This window comes from Penicillium concentricum, assembly GCF_028827145.1.
Source record: "Penicillium concentricum strain IBT 3081 chromosome Unknown utg000002l_segment0_segment0, whole genome shotgun sequence".
Taxonomy (NCBI): domain Eukaryota; kingdom Fungi; phylum Ascomycota; class Eurotiomycetes; order Eurotiales; family Aspergillaceae; genus Penicillium; species Penicillium concentricum.
This window is the reverse complement of record NW_026622755.1, coordinates 10,411,396-10,429,736: the sequence shown is the minus strand read 5'-3', so window position 1 is coordinate 10,429,736 and position 18,341 is coordinate 10,411,396. Positions and strand designations below refer to the sequence as shown.

General features: G+C 43.6%; 5 protein-coding genes across 5 annotated transcripts; 4 read left to right on the top strand and 1 right to left on the bottom strand.

Moving 5' to 3' along the window:
• Positions 1-4: 4 nt before the first annotated feature.
• N7517_007678 (Mob1 family protein) lies at positions 5-1,789 on the top strand (the record flags this gene model as incomplete). Its single annotated transcript, XM_056725408.1, has 2 exons — positions 5-235; positions 287-1,789. The coding sequence occupies 2 exons, from the start codon at positions 5-7 to the stop codon at positions 1,787-1,789; spliced, it is 1,734 nt and encodes a 577-aa protein (XP_056581658.1).
• A 407-nt stretch (positions 1,790-2,196) lies between these two features.
• On the top strand, positions 2,197-2,950 carry N7517_007677 (HIT family protein; the record flags this gene model as incomplete). The annotated part of the gene is made up of 2 exons (XM_056725407.1): positions 2,197-2,259; positions 2,411-2,950. 2 exons carry the CDS (start codon positions 2,197-2,199, stop codon positions 2,948-2,950), a joined length of 603 nt encoding a protein of 200 aa, XP_056581657.1.
• Positions 2,951-3,575: 625 nt separating this feature from the next.
• N7517_007676 (HD domain-containing protein) lies at positions 3,576-4,263 on the bottom strand (the record flags this gene model as incomplete). The annotated part of the gene is made up of 2 exons (XM_056725406.1): positions 3,576-4,177; positions 4,227-4,263. The coding sequence occupies 2 exons, from the start codon at positions 4,261-4,263 to the stop codon at positions 3,576-3,578; spliced, it is 639 nt and encodes a 212-aa protein (XP_056581656.1).
• Positions 4,264-4,464: 201 nt separating this feature from the next.
• On the top strand, positions 4,465-6,356 carry N7517_007675 (uncharacterized protein; the record flags this gene model as incomplete). Its single annotated transcript, XM_056725405.1, has 2 exons — positions 4,465-4,698; positions 4,758-6,356. 2 exons carry the CDS (start codon positions 4,465-4,467, stop codon positions 6,354-6,356), a joined length of 1,833 nt encoding a protein of 610 aa, XP_056581655.1.
• A 3,453-nt stretch (positions 6,357-9,809) lies between these two features.
• On the top strand, positions 9,810-11,134 carry N7517_007674 (uncharacterized protein; the record flags this gene model as incomplete). Its single annotated transcript, XM_056725404.1, has 4 exons — positions 9,810-9,992; positions 10,082-10,201; positions 10,272-10,645; positions 10,717-11,134. 4 exons carry the CDS (start codon positions 9,810-9,812, stop codon positions 11,132-11,134), a joined length of 1,095 nt encoding a protein of 364 aa, XP_056581654.1.
• Positions 11,135-18,341: the final 7,207 nt, after the last annotated feature.

Sequence of the window (18,341 nt, the reverse complement as noted above, 5' to 3'; positions counted from 1 at the left end):
CATCATGACTGCTGCGGGAGTCTCTCCGTCAAGCTCCCCGCGGCTTCCCAGTCCTCCTCCATTTACTGAGGTTCAGATTGGGCCTCAGTCGCCGTCCGTTGGCGAGTCCTTTGGCAAAGATGGAGACCTTCTTGGTATTCCGATAGGAGAAAATGATGGCTCGACTCGCAGAATCCGGTCAGGGACCAAATCTGCGAACATGGCATCTGGCCCGCCGGTGATACCCCTTTCGCAGGTTAGTTGCTCTCCACTACCTAGGTATCTTATACATTGCTAATGAGTGCAGATTAATTCTCCATTCCCGCTCCAGGAACACATCAAATCCCATTACTACAAGCTTACGGCCCAGTACCCTAAACTTATGGAGAAGTACGATGTGCTTATGGAGGAGTACAATCAGCGGAAGGACAAAGCATCTGACAACGTGGACCCGAATTACAATGTGCTAATGGATGAGTACAATGTGCTTATGGATGAGTACAATATGCTTATGGGGGAGTACAATGAGCGGAAGCGCAAAGAATCCGACAAGGTGGACTCGAAGAGCGAGGTTGCGAAAGAGCCGACAAAACCGGAGAGCTTTGCGGAAAAGCTGACAGAACCCCCGGAGGGAGTTGATGATACACATTGGATATACGAACTGTGCCGCTTCTTCACTATGGAAGTTAATCGCCTGGTCCAGGGCTTTCTCGACGAGAGCCCGCCCTGCTCGGCGCAAACTTGCCCCGAGATGCGAGTCGTCGAGTGGCAGTATATTTGCGCGTTGCATCCCAAACAAGCTTGCTGTGCGATTGACTATTGCTGCCATACTCTGGATTGGGCCATGGACACTCTCACATCGAGGAACTTATTCCCCAGCAAAGTCCAGAAGATAGAATCTGAGGGTGCCAGATACTTGCCAGATATCTTCCGCCGTCTTTACCGCATCTTCGCGCACGCATGGTTCCGGCATCCTGGTGTTTTTTCGAAGGTAGCAAAGCAAGGCGGTCTGTACGTCTTTTTCAAGACCGTTTGTGTTCACTACAATCTTGTCGGGGACTACACAATTCCCCTGACGGCCGGAGGACCCGATGAAGTCGCAGCAGCCAAGAAAAGAGAAGACGCCAAGGAAAAGAAGAAAGAAGCCGAGAAAAAATCAGTCAAGGAAAAAGAAACCGAGGGAAAAACTGCCAACAACAGCAATCGTTTCACTATTCTGCGCAAGGAAGGTGAAAACTCATTCGATACCACTGTGGAGAGTCAGGACCCGGCGCTTGTCACTGGGGCGACCACCCGTCGTCACAAGCACAGCCCTTCAACAGGATCGCGTGTCACAACTATCGCGGAGGATGCGGAGGATTCGGAAGAAATTACGCCATCGCTACTGCGTGAGCCCCTGAATCAATCGCCCGAACCGCGGCCTGTTTCTGTTTTGGGAATACAAACTAGAATGGAACCTACTACCACGGATGAGCCACCTACTGATGTGGGAAAATACTCCAAAGAGCCTGTTGAGGAACCCCAGGAACAGCCACCACAAGCACCCTATGAGCAGCCGTCTGAAACTCCTGGAGACCAGGGACTGATTGAGCAAGTTGAGCAGAATGAGCAGGCTAAGGAGCCAGTCTCTGAAAAGTCGGCTACGAACTCAGGATTGCCCATCGAGAAGTATGTTACGGAAGGCGATGGACATAAAACTTGCTGCGAAGAGGCGACTCCAGCTGAACAGCCCGAAGCGAAGATCGAGGTGGCCCAAGAGCCTTCCGTCGGCCTCGAGACCAAATTCGAGCCGGAGAAAGAGGAGTCTTGATATCGACACCCTTTCGAACCTTTCACGCTAATCTTACATTGACGATAATTGTCTTTTTGCATGCTTTACTCTTCATCTTTCCCTATTTTTCGTTACCCCTGCGATCAGGGATGAGTCGCAATTCTTTCCAAGGTCAAGTACCGAATACTGTTTTTGTAATATAGTTCAGGATTCTGTTTATGGCCAATGTCAATGATACCCATTCTCCTTTGCTTTCTTGATATATCCATGGATAAAATAAAGAATGTATGTATATTGGTAGCTCGTACGGAGTACTGAGTACTCTGTAGATCTTTCAACCTTATATCATGATAAGCGCTTATCAACAAATCGCCCGACGTCACGGGCAGAAAACAAACCGGACAACGTTCCTAATTCCACCTCAGCATCCCATATTCAACTCCAAAATGTCAGCTCCCAAAGGCGCTACGGCACCAATCTACTTCGGCCGATTTATGGTCACACCACAGGTAAATTTACTCATGACCCAAACAACCCCAATCTCCCCAACCAACACCAACCACATTCTAGCACAGAAACAGCCAGAGACACAGGGACAAGCATAAACATAAATAACGTCAACACACCAGCCTAGCTAACTACTCACTCCCAAATCCCCAGGTCTTTCACACAACCCCTTTAAGCTTCGCCTTGGTAAACCTGAAACCAATCCTCCCAGGCCACGTCCTAGTCTCCCCACGGCGCGTCGTCCCCCGCGTTATGGACCTCACTCCCGCCGAAACAAGCGACCTCTTCCTGACAGTGCGGCGAGTGGGCCGCATGGTCGAGCGTATATACGGTGCCACCAGCTTGAACATCGCCATTCAGGACGGCGCGGACGCCGGCCAGAGTGTGCCACATGTTCATGCGCATATTATCCCCCGCAAGGCAGCGGATTTGGATCACGCCGGTGGCACAGATGCGGTTTACGACTTGCTTGATGGGGATGAGGGAGATATAGGGAGGGCGTTCCAGAATGCCGTTCCTACGGAAGGGGATGATCAGTCGATTGAGGCTGTGAATCAAAATTCTGCGAATTCGGGGAGGAGGTCTAGGTTCCCGGTTGTGGATAATGACGCGCGCAAGCCTCGTGAGGAAGAGGATATGAGGGCTGAGGCTGACATGTTGGCGCGGGAGATGGAGAATGAGCCTCTTGATTAATTGGGTCCATGTCTTGGATATGAAGGTCCGTGGATTTTATACATATGATTTTAATAGAGAACAGATATGACAGTTCACCAGTAAGTGAGACGCTCAAAGAATTCCTGGATGGGCCCACTGGTCAAGTCCTTGGTGACCTGTTGATAGAGTATTGGGAGATCAGGAAGGGTGAATTGTCCTACGTCACGATAATTATCCGAAGGTCGTGCATATCTTGGAATACGCTTCCAAAAGCCATCCATGAGTCTGATGATTTTATTCTTGAGCCCCAGTTAGTCCTTCCTCCAATCCTCGCAAAGAGGTTGGGGAGCATCGATATACGTAGTCGTCTCGTGAATGACCAACCAACCAACGAAAATAAAGCCAAATCAGAATACCACAATATGAATGAAAGCAAGTGCCTAACTTTTATTGCATTATACTACACCTGACTCTTCGTAGAAATCATGTATTCTCATAACTCGTCCTCTGTGGTATCTAAAGTACATACCCAAAAAAGAAACGCAAAGATGAAAATGAAGAAACAAACGCTAAAATACAATGGGTCTCTAGAACGATAAGCCCAGAGCATGCCAGACTCCCCCATCACCCATTCTCTGCAACTGCGCGCAAACCACATGCAGATTTATGCTTTCTTTGGCCTCTCTTGGATTACCTCCGCGGCCCATGCTTGAATCTCTGGCAACCGAATGCGCGAGGCGACGTGGGTGAATTCCGTGAGATCAACCTCATTCGAGCGCTCATACTCAACCATCTGCAACAGCAGCTCCATCTTATCGATATCATGCACGAAGTGGGCCTCCAGAGTCTCGTCCTTCTCGTATTCCTCAAACACTTTCTTGATTTCCTCGCCGGACAAGATGCCTCCGGGAACCTTGCCGAGGAGGGTCGTGGTGATGTAGTCCATAACGGAGGCCTCGCGACGAGCCTTCTCGGCCTTGGTGATATGGTAGTCGACTGGAGTGATATCGCCAACAAGCGCCTCGGCCATGTCGTGGATCAAGGCCATCTTTGTGCAGTGCGGGATGTTGATCTTGGTTGCCAGGGACGGCGGGGCCATCATCGTCATGATCGACATGCGGTACATATGGTCAGAGATGGACTCGCCATTGATACCGAAGCGGCGCCAGCCCTCGCGCTTGGTGGTCTTAAGGCGCTCGATCAAGTGGAAGAAGGGGACGGGTGACGCAGAGTTCTCCTCTGGACGGTGGGGGAGCGTAGAGAGCACTACACATGTCAGCTTTGCGGGGTCTAAGAGGAGGAATTAGAGGCTTACCAGTCTCAGGTGTCCACGTAGAGTTGTCAGAGGCCATTGCTGATGTTATTGAAGAGAGAGAACCACTGAGACTGGAAGGAAGAAAGAGACACAACCAAAGAGGACAATTGAGGAGAGAGGAAAAACAAAGAAAGAGAAACAACGACCGCGGGACTGATAGGAGCTGCAAACAGTGCAAACATTCGTTATCTATGTTTACTCTCCGCCGCCTGTTTACTAAAGTCCCCTTCGACACAGGATGGCTGCGACAAGGCCTGTTCGGCCGAAACCCCTGGACTGGCCAGGTCCCTCGCATTTGGATGTGTTTATTCGCAATCTGAAGCTATTGCGTTTGGATAAACGCGAGGATTGGCCCGGCATATCTCTACGCACCTTAACCCCGACATCACAGAACCAGCGACAAAGAACCCGTTTGATAGAATGGGCCCTTTACTACCTCTATACCATCTGGGAACCGGAGGGTGCCCAAAATGTATAGCTAATCAATTGTTGCCTTCGAAGGTTGTGGACTTTGCTGACATTCCCCCACAGAAACTCCGACCCTTCTTCCCCCCGTTAGAGCCTCTACAGTCTGTCAACCTCCGCGCGGCCTTGTTTCGGTGCCTGGGCGAATTAAAGAAAAATGGCGATCTGGGAAGGGAGATTATCCTTCGCAAAACTATGCTGGATGATTGCAAGGGCGATAAATTCGAGGAGCTGCTCGCGGGCTTCTCCACGGCCGTTCTCCGTAAAGTTATGGCGGTGTCCACGGATGAAATGCTTTGGAATCCTGCCATGAAGCTTTCGACCGCCACGGCCATGACCCCAACCGACTATCAGAATCTTCTGCCGCTCATTCTTGCCCACCAAATATCTCTCGGTTCTGCGGGAGAACGCAATGCCCGAGTTCGAGATGCGTATCATCGGTTCTCACAGCTGCTAGACGATAAGAAGGTCGAGCTTACCGAACGTGCAAATCAAGGATCAGGTGGTTGCATGGATGATATTCAGGGCGACCCTGAGAGCTTGGTGCGTGAATTACAAACAAATTGGCTGGGCGGCGAGAAATGGGCCACTGCACTGCTCGAAGGCGGATCACAAAGCAGCACGGACGCTTTTCTGGAACTTCCTTTCTCGACGGCATGGATGCGGGCAACGGACTCGAATGTGGCCAGTTTCAGCAGTGGGTTGAAGCAGGACCTGGTCCTTGATTTGGAGGCTCGTATTCTACTCCAACGAAGTCGACTACGCAAGTGGCATGAATATAATAAGTCTCTCTCAAACGAAAGAGGCACCGACGAAATTCGCACAGCCTCACCTAAAGAACCACGTGTGCTATTCCGGGATCACCAGTCTCTCACAGTTGCTAGTATCTCCAAAGCTGTCCGTCAGCCCGGGGATCGCCAGCGGACATTGAAAGGGCCAGAGAAATATCTCCTATCATCTGTAAATGAGGCCATATCCCGTATCAACGGCAAATCCCGCGTCAAGCCTGCGGTTTACACCCCGGAGGTGAAATTGAGCAGCAAATTACAATTCAGAAACTCATCTGAGATCGTCAGCTCCCCATCAAGAGTGGCAGAAGAACACCACACCCCAAATCACGCATCAGACCTGGAGACCCCAGAGCCCCACCCAGAGCCCGAGCCATATCCAGAATCAGAGCATATTCAACCCTCTCCCCAAATCGTCCGGCTCTCCCCAGATCTCCCCTCGTCAGACGAGGCACCAGCCCCAGAACCCATCAAGCGCACCCACACTTTAGCTGAGCGCACGCGCAGATCAATGTCTCTCCTCCCACCTGTGGCACATGAAGCGCCTCGGCCACGCCGCAGACCCCGCCCGTCCTTCCCGGTCAACCAGTTCATAACGCCGCGGAAGACTTCTGCGCACTCAGCTCATTCGAGGGATGAAATCTCACGTGCTTCAACGCCGCAAGATCAGCTCTTTGAGGAAGACGCCGAGTACGCGAGTGTCTTTAAGTCGCGGCCGCGCGTGGCGCTTAGTCCTATCTCGTCGCCAGCTGTGCATGTCAGTCCCTCTTTTGAGGAGGAGAGCTTTGAATTGGATTATGAGGACGGGGATGAGAGCGAGGGTTATGAGTGGGGGGATGTGGATTCGCCTTTGGCTGCTCCGCGGTTGAGGGGCTAGGTTGTCAAATTATACGTATATGCCTATACATACCCAGCTATTCGTTGGAGCGTCGGGAATTGGTAGTTTGAAGTTCTCTAGATTCTCTCCAGGTCCTTTTTATTAATGTTGTAGTTCCAGGCGGAGGTGAGATATAGCACGTATGCATAACCCTCATGATCTGGATTCCAGTCCTTTACGGCACATCACAACTGATGTCCCCGTATTTTGTCTTGGAGACCACGACGTACCGAAAAATACCGAAAATGCAGACACTGTTAGTGTTAGTCGTTACATAAGAGTACTGATACAGTCTAACTATATAGTACTTACATTTCTCCTAGAAAGAAAACGCCCATTACTTGGATCTTGCGCTTCGTTTCCATTTGCAATCGCATCACTGGTCGCACTGGCAAAGCCAATACAGCAACATATGTTATCACATTTTGACCAATCAAGGTTAATAGTAACGATCGATCCGATATGTGGCCTATACTCACGCCAGAAGTTTGAATTGTGATTCCTTGTCAATACACCTTCCTAGTTCTCCTGTCCAGATCGAGGATAGGGGAATCCATTGAAAAGAAATCACAAAGATGACCACTAAGTTGTATGACATAATTATGAGTCCTAGCATACAAGAGACTCCATGCAGCCACACGAGCTCGAATATTCGGCGATAGAAAAGGAGAATCGAAATTTTCGTCAGCATCACAGTAATTGAGTAGCAAATTACCGAGCCAATATATTCCTATTTTTTGCCAGTCAACAAACGTACTCTCCTTTATGTCACGTTATATTCAGCTAGATGAAGCTCTTCAGGCTCTTGAGAAAACTGATATGTCGGCCCTTGCCATTATCGATTGCTAGTGCCACATACGCGATCATACACAGCTATGTCATAGTCAGTGTGTTCCAAGTATAAAAATCCATGACACAGACTGTAGCTAAGAATATCGTCCAGTCGTCAAAGCCGAGCTTCGTTTTCGCCCGCAGTCGGCAGATGAGACGTGCAACCACAGTACTTAGTGCTAGACTCAACCCACACGCGTAGGCAGCGATCTTGTTGGGTCGTCTATCATCTTTGATACTGTAGCTCATAATAAATAAGATCGCTTGAGGATCACCAATTGGGAACTAGCTCAGCTTGGTTACCTATACTATCAAGCTCGAGGACGAAAACTAGAGCATCATATAGCATGACAGAGTGAAGATATAAAAGCCTAATAGTAAGGGGACGAAGAAGTGGGGGACTTGGAATGTAGCAGGAGCTACGGAACAAATAAAAGTGCTAGGATCGAGGGGTCTTGGGGATCCTGTGAGATGCAGCACACTATATTTCCTTCTTGGTGGGCAACAAAGATGGACCTCCGATTATGCGCAGGGCTCACCTTGTAAACAGACTATCTCGGCTTGTGCGACACTTTTCTGGTATCAATTATTGATCACGGAAATCTCACTCGCTGTGGAGAAAGACCTTTTTCTCGGTTATCATTGTTATTACTTCTAGATTTGTGAGGAAAGGATTGTTAGCTAGAATTAGTACCAAAAGTTCATTCTATTAGGGATCACTCTACAGCGTAGTACTATGAACATATTTACCGAACTAAATTACTATAAAGCGTCACGAAATGGACCGACAAGCGACAGGGAGCTTGCGAATAAATTTAAATTCAGTGCTCCCAAATCGGTATCACTCGGATCACAAGGATTGTGAGGCTGATACTGCCCACCAGGCTCTAGCTTTGAGGTTTCTTCCTCTCTCTTTCTGTCTCCCAGCGGTGCACAATCTATGACTGCTGCTCTTCTTCTTCTTCTTCTTCTTCTTCTTCTTCTTCTTCTTCTTCTTCTTCTTCTTCTTCTTCTTCTTCTTCTTCTTCTTCTTCTTCGCTCAATAGCTACTGGCACAAATTGGCACCTCTAGTCCATATAGAAGGATCCCTAGTGTGGACGGATGATTTAGTGTTCCTTGTTGTATACAATAGATAGTTTGCTGAAACCGTGTGCAATATTTAGCATGAGAAACTGGTAGTTAGTACTCAAAACATCAATATTCAGCGTAGGCAAGAATAAAACAGCCGAGGCTCTGTGTGTGTCGGGTTTAACAAAACTCCACTCTCGCGATTCATGGGTGTAGACTAACCAATACCTACAAGGTATGACCGTTGAATATGCCCTTTAATATTCGAGAACCTCGGAGCGAGCTAGCTACATAGGCAAAGGAACCAAGGACACCTTGGGTCCATATTGCAACGTTTGTTTCTCCAAACTGCATGGAGATTTATGATCGGAATCCGACGTTTTTTTTATTCCATATAATACGGGCTCATTTTCCGGGAATGAAGAGATTGGGCACTACCATGTACTTTTGATATTATCAATTACAAGAGCCTGAATACATGCATGTAGATTCTTGTACTGGACCCACAAGGTTAAGGTGCAATTTAAACCAAGGAACATCCATGGAAGGTAATTCTAAGGGCAGATCCACGTGGATCGTTTCTGGAGATATAGCCTCAGGCCATTCATATATATGCCTAGGCCCTCTTCCACATCCACATCCACACTCACCTATGTTTACGTATTTTTTACACAACTCATTGACTATCGATATGTCTGTTTAGAAACTATTTGGTGTCCATGTGCATATTGTGTATGGTTTTCAAGGTGACTCTGAAGTCTTCGTAAGGTTTAACCTGAAGCTTGTTTGAGATCTTGATCAACCAATGTACTTCATAACATTCTTGGAAAAAGTGATGATATAAATTGTTGAGCAAAGTGAATCGAAAACACTCACTATGTAGTATAAGCTTCGTAGTCTCAGATTTGGAGGAGATCAAAGATGGGAACCTCAAATAGAGGTAGAAAAGTAAAGAAACATAGATATTTTTCAAACATTAAATCATACAGGATTTGCAAAATAGACGGTGAATGATGACCACATGCCGCACAGGAAGATCGAGTGGGGAGTAAAAGTATGATGTGATGGCTGTTTTAGTCTCGAAACATGAAACACAGACGTTAGAGATAAATTGGGGATTTCAATTTCGAGACCTAAAGTGTGAAATCCTTAAAAAGTAACTATATGCACTAACTATTACATGCAATTAGAGCCAGATTTGAGATTTTAAAAAAGTACGTATTTAGGTAATACTATTGCATTTGAGATGGAGAAAGGAATCTACAACGGCCATAATCAAGCTCAAGATTCCAGAAACTTTGCCACGTTTTGCCAGTGTGACAGAGATTAAGTCTTCGGGAGGCCCTTGCTCGAAATCTGGCGATCTTACTCTTTTGTGTGTAAATGCTGTAATTCTCCTTGGGCATTGGTCTCGAGATAATTGCCCCCGCCCTTGTGCCCTACTTAGGCCCCGATATTTTCAGCTCTTATTGTTCATAATTTGCGATTGTCCTAGAAAATTAAAGGCAGCATCCTTCTTTCCGAAGAGGTTCTTCGGCGTCAACTACTCCCTCATGGCACCTCCCTCGGCCACACTTATTCACTCCCTTGATCATAATACCTTGGGAAAAACAGATATTGCTGTGCAGTCGGTCCTTTTGGCTATTGTTTTTGTTGCTGTCGGTCTGCGGCTATGGTCGCGACGATTGCAGTGTATTCCGCTGAAGTTGAATGATTTGTTGATTATAGTTGCGACGGTATGGTTATCTACTCCATTGCTTCTTCTCGATATGTGGCGTTGTTGGCTCCCTGCAATATCTCGATAGGGCTGACTATAAAAATATAGTTCTTTATGATCGGTCGCTATGTGGTGGAAATCATCATGGTCGTACTGTGTGGAATGGGCCTGCATTCCACCGAAGTAGCCCATGTGGGAGGGACCGAGGTATTTATCCAATTCAATGAGGTAAGTCCCATTGAGTGGCATGCATCTGATTCATAGCGATTTATGTTTCTTGATCTAATCCTACCATCAGCTCACATATGCGGGTGATCTTCTCTGGGTCACTGTGATTGCCTTGATCCAGTTGTCGATTCTCAACTATTATGTGCACAACTTCCGTCAGCGTGCTATTGCCTTGCTAGCATATGTCATCATGAGTCTATGTTCGGCTCTCTGGGTTGCAGCCTTCTTTGCAACTGCGTTTTTCTGCACTCCGCCAAAGAAAATATGGCTTGTCGACACTCCGGGTCATTGCGGTGATCGCAAAATGTTGCATACCGGTGTCCACGCGAGTGAAACAATTCTCAGCTTCTTTATTGTCATTCTTCCTATCCCTTTGATATTGGACATCCCGTTATCGAAGACTAGGAAGGCTGTACTAGTTTGCATCCAAGTGTTAGGGCTGGCGTGAGTTACCAACCCATGATCTAATGCAAAAGAATATACTGTACAGGCATATTGGCTAACCAATGCTCCAGCATCATCTCCATTATTGCTGTCCGCACAAAGCTTGAGTTCGACCTCGACCCAGGAGACCCAACACATGGTTCTGTCAGGAAGTCAATACTCTCATGCATCGTGCCTCTTCTAGGGATAATTGTTGCGTGCCTCCCAACCCTGGAGCCGGCTTTGCAAAGGATCTTCAGAATATCGGCCCTCCCATCTCCAGTTCATACCTCTATATATGATCCCACTTTTGCGAGGTACTGGAGGACGACGGTTCTTTCGGGTAGGCGGTTGGAGGAACTAGAGATGCCTCTGGTAACTGTCACTCAGCCTTTCATGGCGAAGATGGGCCATCTTGCTCCCGGGCATATTCAGGTCACTTCACATTGGGAGATTCATTCATCGCGAGGTTCGGCGAGACTCGATAGATCACCCGTGCGGCAGGCCTGAGGGGTTTAATATCGAGAAGTTTGTGATTTATATAGATCGAGCTCTAGAAATCGGGTCTGGTACCCGGAATAGATTAGGTTCTTTTCAAATTTTTGTTACCTACTCCCCGAAGTACCCGTAGACGGCAATAAATGCCCTCGGTATCAACCACCCACGGTATATACCTTCTGCTTCCAGATATCTAGTATATTCATTCGTGCGTTCCTTTTCGTTACTTTTCGTATGAAGGTCAGGGGTGTCGAATGGATCGAATACAGAAATTTTACATAAAATATTTTAGACAGAAAGTCGTAAGGCTCGATATTTATATCTCTCATGAGCAAAGACATTCCGCTGCATATGAACAAATCCCTGGGTCTCCTTTCTTTCCTTGAATTGTATACACTGAGCCAAGATGAGACGAATAGCTGTCATTTTCTTTGCTATTTTACTCAACCTACTAGGGTAGGAAGGTGTAAACAAAGCAAAAATACTTACAGACCTAATCTGGTACACACTCTCAATCTGGAAAATAGGCTGGTGCTTTATATACGCCAGCCACTGACATCTTTCATCCCAACTCATCGTGGTTGGCCAATTGGCCTAGTGGTAAGGCATCCGTTTCCGGTGCGGGAGATCGTAGGTTCGAATCCTGCATTGGTCGTCAACTTTTTGCTTCTCTCCCCTATACCAGTAGGGGGTGGATATGTTTTTTTGCATACTGAATTGATGGATTGTTTTGCTAATCTGGTGGTTGACTGATTGGTGATGAGATGGGTGGGTGAAAGATATAGAAAATAAATCATGTGTGGTTAGTTAGGGCTTATGAGCCAAGCCACCGTGTAAGCAGGCAGTAAGTAGTTAGCTAGCTAGACAGACAGAAAGATTATATATATGGGTGAAAACAGAAAGAAACACTGGGGGGGGGGGGGGGGGGGACCGAGTTGGACGATAAAACCCCCATATAATCAAAATAATCAGCCCAAGTGATCCATCCATGTTTGAGTCCTACTTGTGAATAATATATATACTTCCTAGAGCGGACGGAGCATGCTGCTTGCTTTGTTTGATACAACAAATATATCTTGCCCAAATAAAGTTGAAACTACTCAGAATAAGCGCCATGTTAATTAATAACTTGTTAATCTCGATCGATCATCTTCCATGTATGTAGTATGTATGTATGCACCTATACGTACCGGATATTCCCTGGCGGGTGGGGCTTTCCTATTTGAGCTGCCGCCGCTTTTATAAGGGTGCTTAGGCTTAGGCTCACTGAGTAGATGTCAGCACGGGCTCAGATTAGTGATCATGCTTAGATTAGTCACGTGTAGGATGACTGATGCTTAGTGAGTGCTTATTAGATACTCTCTAATTACTTAGTGATGCTTAGTGTCTAATTAGTGAGCAACACTAATACACTTAGCCTACCTTAGACTATACCTAGAAGGGATTAGCCCCTATAGGGTCGTTTATACTATGATAGTTAGTTCGTTAATAGTATTGCTACTACCCTTATTTTCCGGCGCACTATACCTTATTAAGAAAACATATTATAACGAAGGGGCGTAGGAAAGAGCGGAGAACTCTATCCGTTTTATAATATCTTTCTTCTATCTTCTAATTTATTTAGAGCGGCTCGAGCTTAAAGTCCTAAATATAAAGATAGACTATATACTAGCTTTAGTATATAATAATTAACACGCCTTCTATTTAAGCACTTTTTATTTAGTATATAATCTAATATCGCATTCTTTTACTTTAAATATATTCCCTACCTCTAGGTCGCACCGCACTTAATTATAGGTAGAAAAGAATTTTTTACTAAGCGCGATAGAATCGCTAAGGAGAGGCGCCGTCTATAGCGAGAAAAGAATAGTTATACTCCTAGGGTCTATAGAGAGGAGGACTTAATTCGGGAGAAAGATAAAAGGCTCCCTAAGACTAATAAATTATATTAAGAAACTATGAACCTCTAGCTCGAGTAAGTTAAGCCGTATCTAAAGTAGTAATCCCTTTCCTATTATAAATTTAGCTAACCTTCCTTTAGTTTTACTATAGACCCGGAGAATAGGTTTAAAAATTACTAAACCTCCCTTAGTTCTCCGGCTCTAACTTATAAGATAATTAAGGCGTATATTCGCTAGTATATAAGTTCTACTTAAGGGCGACTAAACGATAATAGGCTACCTACGGTAAGAACTGTGAGTGCGTATACCGAATAATTCTTTAGTGGATTTAAATAATTTATAAAAAGTAAAATCATCCTAGATAATCGAAAGGAAATAAAAATGGTTAGTTTATTCGTAACTTCCCCTCTAAGACTATTATAAACTAACCTCGATATAGTGGATTAAAAAAACCTTAACGGTAGATAGCGTCGTTGTAGACTAAAAGAAAGAGAAACTTAACTTTATAAGGCATGATTTTTTAAGAGTAGTCTTGTCTTTGTGGTAGACTAATCACTAAACTTTTATTCCGGGACTACTCAAAGTCGTTATCTTATTTGCTCTCTAGCTATTCCTCTTCACTAGAGTAAGAGTCGGAGCTTTTATACCCTCTAGTGAGGATAAACACGAAAGAGGTCTTCGATATAGAGTAAGCTTCTTTACCTTAGCGATATTATATAACACTAACCTCTATTCTAGTATATTAAATTAGTACTATTTCCTTTATCCACAGCTCGTTAGGCGGTGGGTTAGAAGGTGGATTAGAAGTGGCTTAAAAATCATCGATATAAAAAATATATAGTGTGAGTTAGAAGGACCTAGTGGTATAATTATCGAATATACTAGGGCTTTATTAACTAGTGCTTCTAGATTCGGAATCGGTATCCGGGATAGTAATAGGCCGCAATTTACGTCGGGCTACCTTCTTTTCTCCCTTATATTAGCACACGGTGCTATTTATAGGGTAGATACCGTGGATAATCTAGCGTAGTTTGATCTTTTAAATAGCGAGATTTATTTACGATAGAAGGAAGAGTACTTAGATAAACCAGTTCTTAGGTATACCACGGCGGACGGGCCTTAGGAGATACCTTTAACGAAACAAAAATTTTGTTCTTGCCTACGTTAGATTTTTAATACTATAGGGTACTTTAGTGAACTAGTAACTATCTATTATATACGACGAGGCCTTAGGAAAAAAATCGAAAGTAAGCCCCTTACACTATATAAAACAATTAATAGACACTCGAGAGAGATCTTTATACTAAGATTTCTATAGAGAGAAATAGCTCTACACCTATTAGTTAGATTATAGCGTATCGGGGCCTAGGCACCTTTCCGGAGTATTATTAAGCCCACTATTCCTCTATAGATATAGTGGGAGCCGTTCTAGATAAGGAAGACTAATCCGATTATATCGAGTACTTTTAAGGTTATATTTAATATTACGAACGTAGCTTACTAGGCGAGTTACTAGTAGAGATTAAAGGGAGTATTTTAGAAAAACTAGATATAGTGGAAATAAGAGCCTAGATCGAATTATTCTCGTAGAACTACGACGAGGATTCCCTTAAGAACATAAATTTAGAATATAGGAAGGCGCTCGTTCGGTATCGTCTATTCGAACTTAAGTAATATTAAAATCGGTAGGTATAGGAGAAAAGAGACTAGAAAATTATTAAACGAGGAAAAGAAGAGCCGACTTATTTAGAAAATAATATTCGTATACGCGCTTAAATATTAATTATACCCGAGGTTACGCGAATCGCAATAGCTATATCCTACACCAAGGAGCTTTCTTTTAACGAAAAACTTCTTCTTATCTAAGATCTATAGACGTAGTGTGCCCGTGATTTTAATATAGTATACCTCCTAAATCAAAGTCCGGTTTATAGGCTTTGTCCTATAAAAGGGTGCTATATTAATATTGCAAGGTGAGTGCCCTAGCTAAATAATAATATAGCTAATACTAACTCCGCTAGTCTAAGGAAGTGTGATAGAAGTGCCTATATTTACGGATATATTCGGCGTGAGAAAGCTTCTAACCTTTAAGTATTAGAATCAGAGATGCGGTTTTACTATAAATGTATAGAATAGTTTTTATCGAGTTAATAGCGGAAGTATTGCGATTCCTATCTCTAGTTATAGTAAATCTAGCACTACGAAGTAATTATCTATCGCTATACCGTTATTCGCCCGGGCTATTACCCCTTTTACTTATAGGACCCGAACCTAAATCTCTCCGTAGAAACCCGTTTACGATCCTAGCTGCGAAGTGATAACCTAAGGGAATATATTAAAGGGCAGTATATAGCTAAGATTTAGCACTTTAAGAAAAAGCCGATATATAGATGCTCTTAAATCTTTAAAAATAAGCGTGACCTTCGAAATCACCTACACGATACGTATAGGCTAAAGGAAACTATATAGTAAGATCTAAAGCTACCTAATAAAAGGAAGCGCACTTATAAGGTAGAATCACAATACTCTTTAATAGAACTAGGAGAGGAGTATCCTAAGAAGATCAGATTTCATTATTATATACCTCCGTGCTATAAGCGTAAGCACGTATTAGAAGAATTATTTATCCCTGTCCCGGTCTTACTTCCGTTTATCGAAGATAATCTAGAATAATACTCGGGGCTAAGTATATATAATAAATATAGCACGAGGAGTAGAAGTAACTTAGTGGAACTATACTTCTTAGAGGTAAGTCCCACACCTAGCTCGGGGCTAATAACTCTAGGTCTTAGGGCTATTAATCCTCGAATCCTCGAACCTCCCGAATTTAACACCGATAATGTACGCCAATCTTATAACCTAGTTATTATCTAGCTAAATTTACTTATTTTCCCACTAGAAGAGGATAAGGCCACCGAAATATCCGTTATAGGCATAAAATAGCCGTAACCTCCCGCTCTAAGCTTTGCTAGTTAGCCTTCTAGATACTATACTATTACTAAAGCTAATAAGAGGAAAGGACTATAATATCTTACCTCTTTATCGACCTATAACTAAGCCGTTACTACGGAATTTAAGTAGGAGAGTTATCTAAGTTATCCACTTATACGGGGAGAAGGTAGCGAGGGAAACCTATCTATTAATAATTAAGCCCCTCCTAGTGGCCCTTATAGAACCCTCACTAGATTTAAGGCATAAACTTAGTCGCTCTAGTATTATTTTAATAGTTTAAATAGCTATAAGCCCCGGTAGAGGCTTAATATAAAGAATAAACGAAAGTTGCGTGACCTGTAGAGATAGAAGCTAACCCTAAGATAGATCGGGCCTTATTTCGCGGATATTGATATAGCGTTACTACGATAGGCTTAGATAGAATTAAAGCCTTCTTAGAGATGCACTAGATCTAGGGCTAATTAAAAGGGTAACTAAATCATATTTTTAATTATAATATTTCACTTATACTTAGTTATTATTAGTCTATATAAAATTTGCTATTTAGCCGCGTAGTCTAACCCTCGCCGACCTAACTAGACTCCTTATCACACCATCGGAAAGTTCCTAGCTATGCGAGAATAATAGATTAGTTAGAATTGAATAGCTAAAGTTCCTATAAAATCGCGGCCTCGTTATTTAGAGAGTAAACGTATATACGTTAAACTCGAGGGGTAAATACCCTACACTTTTAGCGTATAAGTTTGAAGTATAATAAGCTTCCTTTTTACGTGAGCCCGCGGATAACCCCTTAGATAATAGTCGAGTTCTTATTTCTAGTCGTATTTAATTAGACCTATCCGGAAAATAAATATAGTGGGCAATAGGTAATAGACTGTGAAGACTAGCAATATAAGCAACTTATTAGCTATTCTAGCGAAAACCTAATATAGCTAGCTTATTATATAGAAATAGATAGTTATATTATAGTTATATAATCTGCACCGCTATAGACGAATAATAAAACTTAGTAAGTAATTATTTAGTGTAATGTAACGTACTATATATGTTTTAAATTGTATTATATTATAGCTCCTAAGTGATATTTAATTCTTAGTTATGGTTGGCCTATGGATAAAATTGATATAAAAAAGCGTAGGACCGATCTACGAGTTTAATATGATTACGTAGAAACTTGCTCGTCCTAGGATGGCGATATACGCTCCCAGGTGAGCAACATGCGCTCCTAGGAACCTCTCTGGGTACTCCTAGAGACCAGCTTGCTGCCCCAGGAGCGGCCTCATCGTTCCCAGGAACCACCGAGTCTCCCGGGAGCCTGATACAAGCTCCTAGGGCCCAATTTCAAGTTCCCGGGAGCTTAGGGGCTCCTAGGACTACCCGTGCCGTTCCTAGGAGCATTTATTCGGTTCCTAGGAGCTTGTATTAGGCCCCTAGGAGACCCGGTGGTTCCTAGGAGGGATAATGTTGTCTAGGAATGACTAGCGACGAATAAAGAGTATAAAACAGACTTATTGAACTCTAAGCTATTTTCTTATTATAACGTTAGAACCTATAATATAGAGCTAATCTAGTAAGCACCGTAGCTAGTAATCCGGGTATAGGGTTAGTTAAAGTCCCCTTTGTTCTTGCACGAATTCTAGGGATATAGGGGTTAAGGGATTTATTAGTGGGTAATTATAAACCTTCTATCGTCGTATACTAAAATTGTAATATTGTGTTAATATAAAACTCTAAAACGACTTTGATTTAGGTAATATATCGCCTCTATCTATTTATAGTCTGTTTCTTACGGGCGTAGGCAAAGTAATGCACTACCTACCTTTTATATAATCCCGTTTTAGAACGGTCGCCGTAACAAAATAATCCTTCGTATATCCTAATCTATAGAATTAAGTATTCTAGCTCTAATGGATATAGTACCCTATTTACCTAGCTATTATTTATAGCGTTATTGATCTTCTCCGGAAACCTCTTCTTTCTTCCTATTTAGAGCCTCGCTAGTGAGGACCTCGAAAGCTAGTGAACCCGAATACCTAGAATGCGATCGGTAAGGCAAAGTTTGTGACTTTAATAGTAGATCTTTAACTCTGCCTTCCTTCTAGTTATTTAGGGTGTTACTATCTCTCTTTTACTAGTTAGTACTCGAGTTCCCTATTCTTAAGCTCTAGGTTGTAAGCTTTTTGTTAAGCTATCTTAATATATTTAATAAAACACTGGTTCTACTTCTCTAAGCCGTCTTTGTCTACTACGTAGGCCCGTAGTATATTATCGTAGTTTTATAGTATAATAGTTGCCTTGTAGTGTTTTTATTGCATTTTCGCCATTTTAGTATATATACTCGTAATGATTCCCTCGAGCCTTTGATT